This window comes from Microcaecilia unicolor, chromosome 9, assembly GCF_901765095.1.
Source record: "Microcaecilia unicolor chromosome 9, aMicUni1.1, whole genome shotgun sequence".
In the NCBI taxonomy this organism is placed as follows: domain Eukaryota; kingdom Metazoa; phylum Chordata; class Amphibia; order Gymnophiona; family Siphonopidae; genus Microcaecilia; species Microcaecilia unicolor.
In genome coordinates, this window is record NC_044039.1 from 157,886,154 (window position 1) to 157,899,529 (window position 13,376).

General features: G+C 42.4%; 1 protein-coding gene across 1 annotated transcript in view; it reads right to left on the bottom strand.

Annotated features, from left to right (window-relative positions):
- Positions 1-13,376, bottom strand: part of FKBP3 (FKBP prolyl isomerase 3) — a 33,004-nt gene that overhangs the window by 18,023 nt on the left and 1,605 nt on the right. The window contains exons 2-3 of the mRNA XM_030213834.1: positions 9,645-9,746; positions 5,291-5,398 (exon numbers count right to left, since the gene is read on the bottom strand). Of these exons, the coding sequence (XP_030069694.1) occupies positions 5,291-5,398; positions 9,645-9,746 (210 nt within the window). The remainder of the gene's footprint in view (positions 1-5,290; positions 5,399-9,644; positions 9,747-13,376) is intronic.

The window sequence follows — 13,376 nt, forward strand, 5'->3', positions numbered from 1 at the left end:
GGATGGGACAGGCAAGCTTAGACCATTGGAGCAGCTAATCCCTCATGAGTCATTAGGCTTGGGAGACACTTTTGCCTATTGCCAACTGAAGCATTATGTACAATCCCTAGACAGAGCGTCTCTAACTTACAAACTGGGGGAGAAGATTCAGACATTATTCGAGGAGATCTCGGAAGAGGCTCCCTCTATCTCCAGTCTCCAGAAATAAACTATGGTCTTTGACACCTGGTAAAGATTTGATACAGCTTAGATGGAGATGGGAAGCGGATGTGGGAGGTGATCTCGCCTCCTGGGATATTACTGCACATCTCAAAGGTATTTCACAAATAATTAGTGGTGCGGGATATAGAGAGTGTGCATATCGAATCATACACAGAGCATATTTCTCGCAGGTTCAGTTGTTTAGAGCGGGGGGGCATTGATTCACCTACCTGTATGAAATGTAAACTAACTGACAATACATTGTACCATGAGCTATGGGAATGTGGGGTTATAAAATGTTTTTGGAAGCGGGTGGAGTCCCTACATAGCCAAACTCACGCAGCGAGGTAGAAGTCTCATTCTTAACAAACTATGATAGAAGAACGTGAGCCCACATTATGCCCATAGTACGAATTACAGGGAGGTATGGGGGGAGGAAGGGGGGAGGAAGGGGGGAGGAGGGGTGAGAAAAAAAGGGGGGGGAGGAAAAGTTATATAAAAGTTTGATGTTACTTTATCCTATTGTTATGTTAAGGACCGCAGAGTTTTATATTTGATGTTTATTGACTCTTAATTGTTCTGAATTGTGACATCAATAAACAAAGTTAAAAAGTAACAGTAAGAGGAAGCATCGAGTATAGATCATGTTTAAGAGAGTGTCTGTTGTAAACCTAAATGTTCCTGGAATACAATGGTTTTTTTTTTATTTTTTTTGCTACTTTTTGTTAGTTTACTGTTGACTTACTTATTTTTTCCCAATTTTCTGTCCTGGTGGTCTTCTGATGGTGGGTTTGATATACACTATTGAGGTATTTCTTTTTCTTTATTATATGTAATTTAATTGATAATAGTTTTTATCTTGAGCATTTTACTGTACAAGTACATATTGTAATATGTAAATTGCATAAATAAAAAATAAAATAAATACACTCAGTAATTTTCTTTCCAATAGTTCTTCTCACCATTCCAGAACCTGTGGGATAGTTGTGTCCATCAACCAGCAAGTGGAGATGGAGAACTGAAAATTGACCAGAGACATCTCTCTTGGCATCCATCCATGCAGCTCCTCAGTATTTACGTAGGCAAGAACTAGGGAGAAACTCAGAATAACGACAACCTTATATATCTCGCTAACCTAACACTAGCCAGTCGAGCAAACACATGTAGACCTCTCTCATCTCTGGACAACAAGAGATATACAGGAAACACCATGCAAGGTGACAGTCGTTATCTGACCCATTGCTTTGCATCGACTAAACATCTCAGAAACCTCAGGAGAGCCTCCGGAATAGTGGGAAGGACTAACAGAAAGACAATTATCAGATAAGAACTAATTTCTCCATCCACTACATAGCTTTCCACTATTCCAGAACCTGTGGGATATTCAAAAGCTAGGGACTGCTCTAGGGAGTGGGTGGGATCCTGGGACTGCCACCTTGAGGACCGAAGCCCCAAAACAGACTTCTGAGTATGCTGCAACATCCGTCCTGTAGTGCTTGGAAAAGATATTTTGTGTTGACCATGTCACTGCCTTGCAAATATCCAGAAACAATAACGTAGACTCCGCCCAGGATGTCGCTATACACCTTGTAGAATGGGCTTGCAAGGTATGAGAAGCCTGCTTCCCTGAAAGCAAGTAAGTTGACGCGATAGTCTCCTTCAGCCATCATCTGTTTACCAAAAAGCACAAAATGTCTGATTTGCGAAACTTATTCTTGACTTTCAGATATCTGATGAGGACTCTACACACATTGAGAAGCTTTAAGGAAGAATACTGATCCTCTTCATTTTCTCTGCAAAAGGACAGACCAGTAGCATAGCCAAGGGTGGGCCCAGGCCCACCCACTTTGGGATCAGGCCCACCCAGTAGTAGCACACCTATAATGTGTCTGGCAGGGACTCGAAGCCCCACCAGCCAAAAACTTCCAACAACTTTTTGCAGCCGGTGAAAATCTGCTATCTAAAAGGTATGCGGGGGGACAGGAGGTGTTTGAGAGACCATATGGCATGCAGGCAAGACAGGGAGAGAACAAATCACTTGTGGGACAAGCAGAGTTCTTCTGCCCACCCATCGTGGGTCCAGGCCCACCCAAAATTGGGTGTCTGGCTACACCCCTGGGACAGAAGCTCCACACATTAGTTGATATGAAATGCTGATACCACTTTCAAAGAAAGGATGGAACTGTGCAAAGGGAGACCCCTGCCTTTGAAAAGCGGAGAAAGAGATCCCATCAATAGAACCTGAAGCTCCGAAACCCTATGTGCTGATGCAACAGCCATCATGTACATCATCTTTAACATAAGATCTTTCAAGACGGCCTTCTGGAGTGGCTCAAAAGGAGGCTTCTGAAGAGCCCGAAGGACTAAGTTCTGTAAATGGGGTATTAAAAAATAAAATGATTTGTGTCCCTTTTAAAAGGGGCTTACCGGTGCACTCTCCCGATGTTTTATTATTTTTTAAAACGGCCCGCGTTGGTGTAAGCGCTGCACGCGCTGAGGAGCGTCGGGTGCAGGGGAGGTGGCTGGAGCTGACGCTGGCTCATGACGGAGTGGCTGGAGTCGCGTGCCAGAGGAAATAAAGAGGGTTTTCAGGCTTCAGGGGTGAAAGGTACCAAAGTTTACATCAATTAGACATGTTGCCTGTTTGTATATGTTTGAAAAATGTTTATTTTGTTTTAAAATGCTGTAATTGTGCCCTGGGGGGGAATTTGGAATGTTGGGCTTGTGCTGGTGGAACTCTCAGGAGAAAAAAAAAAACAGCTCAGGCTGGCGGTTGGGTGGTGATTGTAGTGCTAAGCACACGTGTGACAGTGAGCAGCAACTGGTTGTCACTGGAAATTGAAATATAAATTGAATTGTAAGCTTAAAATACTTTGGTTGTGCTTAGAAAGAGTGGTTTGGATGTCTGGCATTTAATTTTGAAAGCCCGACGCGTATTTAAGGGCTGGTAGGAGATGATTGATGTCTGTTTGACTAGTTTTGGGATGGTAAATCATTTCAGCATCATCTGTTTCCTAAGGGAGTAAAGTTTGGAAGAGCTGGAAAAATAAGCTGTCCCTGATAGAATGTTTTAAATGTAAGCAAAGCAGTGCGGCTCTGAGGCCAGTTCTGTAAAGAGCTACTCTGAACTTTAAAAGTACATTCTTTGGAGAGATTGTCTATGGCAGCTCAGATGTAAAACTTTAAATCTGAGTTTCATTATTGAATGGGTCTGTGAAACCGTCTGAAGGTTTCTTTTTTTTCGTTCTGTGTAACAAGGAGGTTCTTGAAGAATACTGGTGGTTGTGGAAGCTGTGACACCAAACACAGAATTAAAGAATCTTTGTACATTAGGGGATTAAAAATTCCAACATTTTGTGGGAGGGTATAGAATAGGGAAAAATAATTATTTGTTTATTTAATTGGGATAACTAGCTAGGGAAAATATTTAGGTGAATGTGGCAGATGTTAGGTACTTTAGTTAGGGTTTAGGGTTTTTGTTGTTGACTTTTTTTATATTAGCTTAGTGTAGTAGGTATTCTTCAGCAACCCTCCTCTCCCCCTGCCCCCCCCCCTCCAGCCACCCATGTCCAGCGTCTCTCCTCTCTCCCCTGCCCCCCCTCCAGCCACCCAGGTTGTCCAGCGAATTCTTTGGGGCAGGCAGGAAAGGTCCCCAGTCTTGCCTGCCCGCTGCCGGCGCTGACTCTCCCCCGCTGCCGGATTGCTCTTCAAAATGGCTGCTGAGTCTCTGGGTGGCTGGAGGGGGTGCAGGGGAGAGTTGCTGCACATTGGTGGCTGGAGGGGGGCAGGGGAGAGACCTCTTACACTTGTACCTGATTGCTGTATTTTGCTGTACTATTTGTGCAGTTGTGTTCCTTGTTGTTGCTTTCTCTTTTATAACAAAATCAATAAAGTATTTACACCCCCTAAACGAGATCTCCCAGGAACTGGAGGGGCAGGGGGGGAAAAAAATAAAGCACCCTGCAACTCCAACTGTCCCTACTTCAGTAAATAGACCTGGTGTAAGAGCAACATAAACTCCACAAAAAAAAAAAAAAAACAAAGATCCTGATGCAGTTGAATGCTCTGTCTGGTCCTGAGGCTGTAGAATGGTGGCTGTGCTGTGTGCGTGATCACACAGACTGCTCCTTACTGCCAGTCAGCCCCGACAAAATGGAACTTCTTCCTACACTGTCCTGCATCACGTTGCACACCGGCCTTGCCAGAGAGCTCGACGACCCTGGCACATTTAGGTGCTGTGCCAAACCTAAAGATATGCTGCTGCTGTTTCCTCCATGTCTCGCAGGATTCTCAGCTTGCATGCACTGCAAGTCCTGATGCCAGATGGCCGGTGAGTCCCACAGCAGGAATGTTACTTAACTGCTTCTGTGGGAGCTGCCATTCACTCAATTGTCACAAGCGCAGCACAACGTGCCCCAAGTGCTGAGACAGGATCCCTCTCCTGTACTAAGTAGCACTTGCAGCTCTCCAAGCGGATCAGAGTCAAACTTTAGTCAGACTTACTACTGCCAGCTGCTCCCCCCAAGCTCACAGTCCCATGCTCTCCAGCAAACCTCTTTCTCCTCTTTTTTATTTTTTTAAGATTGTTGTGCTGGAAAAGGACAGCTCAATATGAAACGGGGGAAAGAGGTGAAGAGAGGGAAAAAGAAATTTGCAGGGCACCAGAGACAGGGATCTGAAGACATGACACTGCAGACTCAAGCCACCCACAAAGCCTGACAGGGTACCAGTTGACCTGGACCAGGAACAAAGCACTCACAACCAGAGGCTGAAAAGTGTGTCCGTCCATCTGCTGCAGATGCTGATGAGCTAGACTGGACGACAAGAGAGATACATCTCAACTCTATGTCCATCTGCTGGTTGATGGACACAACTATCCCACAGGTTCTGGAATAGTGGGAAGCTACATTATGGAAATTAAGTTTCTCCATTTGAGATGTATAGCTCTAGATTTTAGTAACAGGGAGAGGACTAGTTTAACTAGTACCATGTGTTAGAGAGGCTGTAAAGTCTTTAACACACAAAGTTTTTACCTTGTGAGTCTGTTCATATCTTGTAAAATGTATTGTCCAGATAATTGTTTACCAACCTCTTCAACTGTCTCTTCTGGTTTGGATTCCTTTGGCTTCTTGTCATCTATCTTCACATTCATCAGCTTTTCTGATATGTTAGCAACATTCTCTGTGCCTTTAAAGCGCTACAAGGAAAAAAAGTTAAAAAAATGTATATATATTTAAAACAAATAAAAAAACAACCAAAACTAGTTCAAGAAGCAGGCAAAGCCATGCAATTCTGATCACCTGTGCCAATGGAATCTGAAACACCTCAGATCATGAGTTGAATGCTGGGAAATTGTGGATCACACATCTCAACAGTACAAATTCTTCAACTACTGTTATGGAAAATGTGAATTAGCTAGAACGGACACCATCTATCACATTTATATCATATTTTCCCAAGCAATTCGAGCATTATAAGAAAGTCTCTAGTGAAGAAACATTTGAACGTGCACTGAAATGGAGTTTTCCTTATTGTCTACACCAGATCAAGCAAGTCGGGTATTTCACCCTGCCAGCAGATGGACTGGTGGAGGAGTGGAGAAGGTGCTACATTCATTCACTCAAGAGGGATAAAGGTTTATTTTTCATTTAAATTTCTTATATACCACTTGCATGACCAAATATCTCAAATGTGTACATTCAAATACAGTAGTTATTTTTCTGTCCCTGGAGAGCTCACAATCTGAGTTTGTAAATAAGGGGTTAAGTGATTTGCCCAAGATCACAAGGAACTGCAGTGGTATTTGAATTGGGCTCCCCTGGTTCTCAGTCGTCTGCTCTAACCATTAAGCTACTAGAGATGACAAAATACTGGGAGTAGTGTAGAATGGGTAAATGTAAATCGATTTTTTTATTCTTTCAAAAAGTACAAAAAGATTAGGGAACATTCAAGGAAGTTACATGGTACTTTTAAAACGAACAGGAGAAAATGTTTTCACTCAATGAATAGTTAAGCTCTGGAACTTATTGCTAGAGGATGTAGTATTAGCAGTTAGTGTATCTGGGTTAAAAAAAAAGTTTGGACAAGTTCCTGATAGGAAACTCCATATTGTTCACAGCTGAAGGGCCAAGAGAAAGACCGCAGAAGACAAAAACACAAATAAGAATGGAGGGATCGTAGTCCCCGAATGATTTTCAGAGGGCAATGTTGGTGAGGAGCTGGCTAAAGGTGAACAAAGCAATGGGGCTGGATAGCATACATTACTGAAGGAACAGGGGGAAGTCCTAGTGGCTCCACTGGTTGACCTTTTCAGTGCTTCTCTAGAGTTGGGAGTGATTCTGGAGGACTGGAGAAGAGATGCGGTTCCTCTCCACAAAGGCAGAAGTAAGGAAGAGGTTGGGAACTATAGGCCGGTAAGTCTGACTTCTGTGGTCAGTAAATTAATGGAAACATTTTTTAAAATGGAGAATAGTAAAGTTTTTGGAATCCAATGGATTACAGGATCCGAGTCAACATGGTTTCACTAAAGGCAGATCTTGTCAGACAAATCGGATTAATTTCTTTGACTGCGTGACCAGATTTGGATCAAGGTAGAGTGCTAGATGTGATGTATAGACTTTAGCAAAGCCTTGACATGGTTCTGTATAAACAACCAATATATAAACTGAGTGCCCTCGGTATGAGCCCTAAATTGACTGACTGGGTTAGGAACTGGTTGAACAGAAGGCAACAGAGGACAGTGGTAAATGGAGCTCATTTTGAGGAAAAGTATGCTACCAGTAGCGTGCCACAAGGTTCGGTTTGTTTTTTGAGGATTTTGGTTATCAACCCCTCCTTAAACTTCCGTGATACCCCTTTCCATGGTGAGATGAATCGGGGTCCAAAGGAATGCCTTCAGACACGGAGGTTTAAGGGCGTTGTCAGAAGGCGCAGTTCAAATCTAATTCCCATGACCACTACTTTCTGTCTTCTAGGATTTAGGTGAATCTTTGGCCATTTATGTTCCCACATAAAGTCTAAATGAGTCAGAGATAATTTAGTTGTGTATATTGTATTTATGTAAGGCAGTTTAAAGAGAATGAAGAGATTGAAACTGAGACTGGAAAAGTTTAGTAAAAGAAATAGTCTTTTATTCTCACCGAATGAATCTGCTAGCTGTTACAAGTATCAGTCAAATTCTGGGTTCAACCGGCCAGAGCTCCGCCGTCATCCGACACGTTGGGGAAGGACTCCGGTTTGAGCTCAGATTTGCTTTTCTTATATAGTATCTGGTCCCCATACAAGTCTATGGAGAGGGACTTTTTTTTTTTCTAATTTTTTTTGCATCTATGATTCATACTTAACCGCATGTCAGGTGCCCACCTGCTCCTCCTTTCTGAGATTACTTCATAACGCCAATTTCCGTTTTTGTAAACATCTTTCCTAATATAGAAAGATCAGTTTCTTTGTATCTTGTGACTCTGGGAGCCATCTTATAGGGACAGACTCCATCTTAAAAACCAAGCTTTTTACCATTTCTGCCATTAATTCCTTCATCTTAACTCTTACACCAAATTTGAAAGTTGTACCAAGTTTCAATAAGACTCACCAAGCAGTCCTGCTCTTGCAGGCTCTCAGCTATAAGGCCATCATCTGCTTTTCAGGCCTAGTCAGTGCTGTTTAAGCTATGTAACTTGGCCCACCACTATTCCAGTGGATAGGTCTCAAGCTGGGACACATATTAACAGGTTCTTTTTAACATTTTCGCAAGTGATATTGCTGAAGGGCTGTCTGGTAAGGTTTGCCTCTTTGTTGATGATACCAAAATATGCAATAGAGTAGACAACCCTGATGGTGTGGACTTAGCTAAACTAGAGGCATAGTCTGGAATTTGGCAGCTTAGAGTTAATGCTAAAGAATGCAGGGTCATGCATTTGGGCTGCAAAAACCCAAGGGAACGGTACAGTTTAGGGGTGAAGAACTTTTGTGTGTGATAGTATTTGATGATCTTAAGGTAGCCAAACAGGTAAAAAAAGGTGATGGCTAAAGCTAGAAGGATGCTTGGGTGCACAGGGAGAGGAATGGCCAGTAGGAAAAAGGTGGCGGTGATGTCCCTGTATAAGACTCTGGTGAGACCTCATTTAGAATTGTAGAAATGTACTGTAATTTATGCCCTGCAAGGTCCAGCAAGACCAGGTCTAAGGATCTGACGTATTGAATAAAAATAGATGGGTTAAAGTTCCAATAGTGTCAACAGTCTGGCCAGCCATGGGCAAGAGATAAGCTATGCCGGATAGATAAGTGGTTAATAGCAAACAAGACAAAGGGACGGTCTGAAGAAATCTCTAGGGTATTCTGTGTAAGAAGGTGGAACAATCTAGGTGGTTAGAACGAAATGAGCTGAGTATGTGAAATGCAACGTACACATGAATTTGCAAGCGGGAGAAGCAGAGGTGGAGCAGGTGAGTGGAAATGCAAGGTTCATGCAGTGATCGTGCTGTGAAGCCAACCAATGACAACAGAGGAAAACTATAAACAGGAGTCTGGAAGTTATGTTAACTAGGACATGATACCATAAAGTCACGTGATATAGTAACAGGGAGATGGAGTGCTAGCCAGTAATAGCAGTTGCACATCAAGGGTACATCAACCCCCCACCCATTGTTGTATCTTAGTTATTAATAAACTCCAAAAAATTTAAAGCAGAATGAATTCCCACCACATATGAGTAAATGTCCTCTGTGCTGCAATCCCCTCTGCCACATGCCCCTTCCAGGCCCCTCCTTCCATTTTAAGCCTACATAAAATTTTATATTGTAGCTGTCTAAAGTTGGTTATGGGAATACAGATATTTTCAGGTCCACTCGCCCTTCCCCAAATGGATATCTGAAACCACTATCTGCCTACACAGCTGCAAGACCATGCCCTTATCTACCCCGCAGGGGGCCTACATACAGTACAGATAATTCATGCAAGTCCACCCTTCCCATTATCCATATTATCCGACCATGGTCATCCTTACCATAATTATTCAATAAACAGGATTTCCTTTTTAATCAAAATGACCATCCCTCTTTTCTTAGACTGAGCTCTGCAGTAGAATATTTTCCTACACAGCCCCTGCCCAAGTTTCAAAATTCTCTTCCTTCTTATGGGTCAATTAATCCCTTCCACATTTCATGATATAAGATGACCCATATCACCCATTTTACTTGTCTCTGAACACCAAAACCTTCTTCAATCCCATATCTTTTAAAGATGCCCAAATCACAGCAAATAAATGAATCTGAGTTTAGTACAGCATTGCACTGGACTACAGTGTATTAAAGTTTTGTGATCCCTTATCTTCTATTGTCTTTTTTGTTTGTTTTAAATAAAATAGATCTTGAAAAACCTTTCATCATGCCTATTTCTGCTTTAATTTTAACAGTGTATACAAGAGAAATGAAAAAAAAAATACTTACTTTCTTTTCAAATAGTTGATTGTAGGCTGCAATGAGCTGATCCTTCTTAGCTGTCTTTGCCACATTTTTAATGTTTCCTAGTAATTTGTGCTCTGCAAGAAACTAAAAACAAAACAAAAAAAGAGCCTCCTCAGTGGGAAAAATTAGAAACAAACTATTTCTCTTTTTGAAACTTTGTTCATCAGGACCTGTAACACAGATTAAAAGCCTTGGTTAAAATTTTGATCTAAAATATACACAAGAAAAAAAAATACAACTGATATGCCCCTTCAAAGCTATTGTCAGAATTCTGTAGCTTGGGACAATTGCAAAGTAATATTTGCAACAGCTACTTAACTTAGCTGGACAAAAATACACATATCATACACAACAAAAATCCTCACAGTTCTGTTACAAAACACACAATCCTTTCAGGGTATTATTGTCAACCAATCATACTTTCTTGCCAAGGTTTTATTCTTTCCAACCCAAAGTTAAAAACAAACAAACATTATACATAAGGGATTGAAAATATCTGTCCATGTGTCTGGGAACAAAATAATGCTCCAAACATTTAATGGAATGGATTGAAACTTTGAATATGTGGAAAACCAGTATAAAGACTGCATTTGAGCTTGAAGTGAGCCAAATCAGACTAGGGGTTTCAGAGAAATTAACCCTCCAAGAGCCCTATGCATTTCTATGGGAAAAGGAGTTTCCATCTTCTACAGCATTTAAAACTTTTGAGTGAAATGTGGCAATTAGTTTAAAATACGTTCCCTGTTTCCAAAGCCCCAGAACTATGCCCCCTTGCCACCCCTACAGCCCCAAAACTACCCCAACTGCCACCTTGGTCCCACTTTGCAAACTGCCCTATCTCCAAAATCTATCCCCTGAAACTGCCACACCACTCTGTACTATCTCCATACCCAATAGATAATCTCTATTCAATTATCACACCAAATTGAACCTACCAATATTACCCCTGCAAACTGCCCCACTATAAAAATATATTCCCTCAAATACCTCACTTCCAAAACTAATTTCTGTAATTTCTCTATTATTCCAAAAACTCTGTACCCACAACTGACTAGACCCCACAAACTGCCTGCAACCCAACAACCCCTTGTAACTGCCCCACCATGCCACAAATTGTCCTATTACAAAAACTAGACCCCACAACTACTCCTACATATCATGAGCACCTAGATTATGCAATTAGCAAACTCAGCATGTAGGTTATGTTCAAATTTTTATGGGGGTCCTTCGAGATGTGCTGAAGGCTCACAAGGAGTGCCTTAAAGGTTCTACAATCTTGAGGTCTTCCTTGAAATTCAAGACAGTTGAAACCTGCAAAATAAGCCCCTGCATTTTTCACTTTCTGTGGAAAATGCAGATGACTGAAGAGTTTTCTTGGGGAAGTCCTCCATCCAGGCTTCCTCCCTAGAAGCCTTTCTCTGCTCTTGAGGCTGATCCTTGGGCAGCTATCTGAAAGGCAAGACGCTACTTCTAGGAGCTCCTCTTCCTCCCAGTTATGCCTCTGCCATTTTGGGGGTAGTGGGGCCTCCACAGGGAATCTCTTGCTCCAGAGGGAGCTGTCATACAGCCTTTTTCAGGCAAAACACCTTGTATATAGAAAGGAGAAAATACTGGGAAAAACCTACCACTCGGGCATCCCCATGCTCACTACTGCTCACTTGACCCAAGAAGAAGGATATAGCTTCCAGCTGTGGTGGCTGGTTTGGAGCCAGGGAGGGATCTAAGACAGCAGTGCTTCCCACCAAAGTTGCAGCTGCCGCCATGTCTGGGAACATGTCTCACACCTGCAGATTCTAAGACTCTACGATTTTCCTGCTCTGACCGGGGAAAAAACTGCAGTCACCAATGGACTGGCTCCCTTGAGGCTACTGCAGAATTTACACACTCTGGCAGCATCAAACTACTGCACTGATAAGTTGTACAATGGCAGAACAACCCCACAGAGAGAACGAACCAGACTGCAAACTACAAGGCACGCCAGGACAACCTCTAGCATACAGCTCTGAGAGGAGTCAGTCTTTTTTTTTTTTTTTAACCGATCGCTAAGGCAAGAACCCAAACAGCACTCAAGGCTCCCTTTCCTTGGCTAGAGAAAGTAGGACCCAAAGCACAATGCAGCATTCTCACCCCCAACATCTGAGGACAATAAAGCAGGAGGAAGGGGAGACCTAGAGGCTCATTTTCAAAGCACTTAGCCTCCCAAAGTTCCATAGAAACCTATGGAACTTAGCCTCCCAAAGTGCTTTGAAAATATGCCTCATAGTCACCTAGGTATAACACACTCAGGGTAAGAGACACCACCAGGCCTCAACTCCTATCCAGCAACAAGCACTGCCCTAGAGCACTGAGAGGGAAACACTTTAGTTTTTCTTTCTTTGATACAAAGGAAACCGCTCAACACCCCCCTGAGCTTATCCAACTAACAAAGACTGCACAAGCTTACCACACCCATCTGCTGGAGACAGAGAAATACTGACTCTGGGGACTACACTGGACAAATTATAGGGTCACTTAGAAGTCAGGAATTATCAGTCTCCATCTGCTGGTAGGACTGCATAATCTACAAGTCTGCAGGGAAATAAGGCACACCCCAATAAGTGAGAACCAGTTCCAACAGCTGAAGTATACGTACACTGATTCTAACACAGTGGTTAAGGAATTGCACCTTTCAAACTGCCTTCCCCTATCCTTTCCTGATCAGAGACACACAAAAAGCACATATGCGCCATCATGTACATATCTTCCCACACAAAAATGTCCACCCACCTGCCAACATCCCCCCACCCCAACATACATGCACGCAGAAAGGTTGAAAAAAACTTGCATACTTTCCCCATTTTTTACTTTTTTGGGAAGGGCAAAAAAACAAAAGTACAGAAGAAAACACGTGAGAACACAAAATTCATAATTCTTGAGAGCACAGTTGATTAGATTAACAAGGACTAATGAAGTATTTCCGCAATCGACATTCTATAACCTGATGTATTTGAGCATTATTTTAAAAAAGTTTAATGAACTGAGTGAACACTATCTGTAAAGCGAAGATACTTTACATGTATTCTTCGAAGACGTGAAGCGTCTGTTTACATTTTGGACTAGGGGGCATGTGATGAAGCTACAAAGCAGTAAATGTAAAACGAATCGGAGAAAATTTTTCTTCACTCAACGTGTAATTCAACTCTAGAATTCGTTGGCAGAAAATGTGGTAAAGGCGGTTAGTTTAGCAGAGTTTTAAAAAAGTTTGGACGGCCTCCTAAAGGAAAAGTCCATAGACCGTTATTAAATTGGACTTGGGGAAAACATTTCTGGGATAAGCAGCATAAAATGTTTTGTACTTTTTTGGGGATCTTGCCAGGTATTTGTGACCTGGATTAGCCACTGTTGGAAACAGGATGCTGGGCCTGATGAACCTTTGGTCTGTCCCAGTATGGCAATACTTATGTACTTATGTGGACAGGAGACTTCATATTCTCATGTGGGCGAGGCTGATCTGTGTCGCCCGGTCCGGCATTTTGCTAAAGATAAAAACAGAGCATTGTAAAGCATGAGCCGTACTCCACCGTGCATGTGCGAGTGCCTTCCTGCCTGTCGTGCGAACGCAGTCTCCTCTCTCTCTCAATCTCAATTCAGGTACTGTACCTTTTCAACAGTCATCCATACTGTAGTGCCAACCTTACTCACAGGCTGCTGGGTCTTTCCCCTCTGACTGATCCC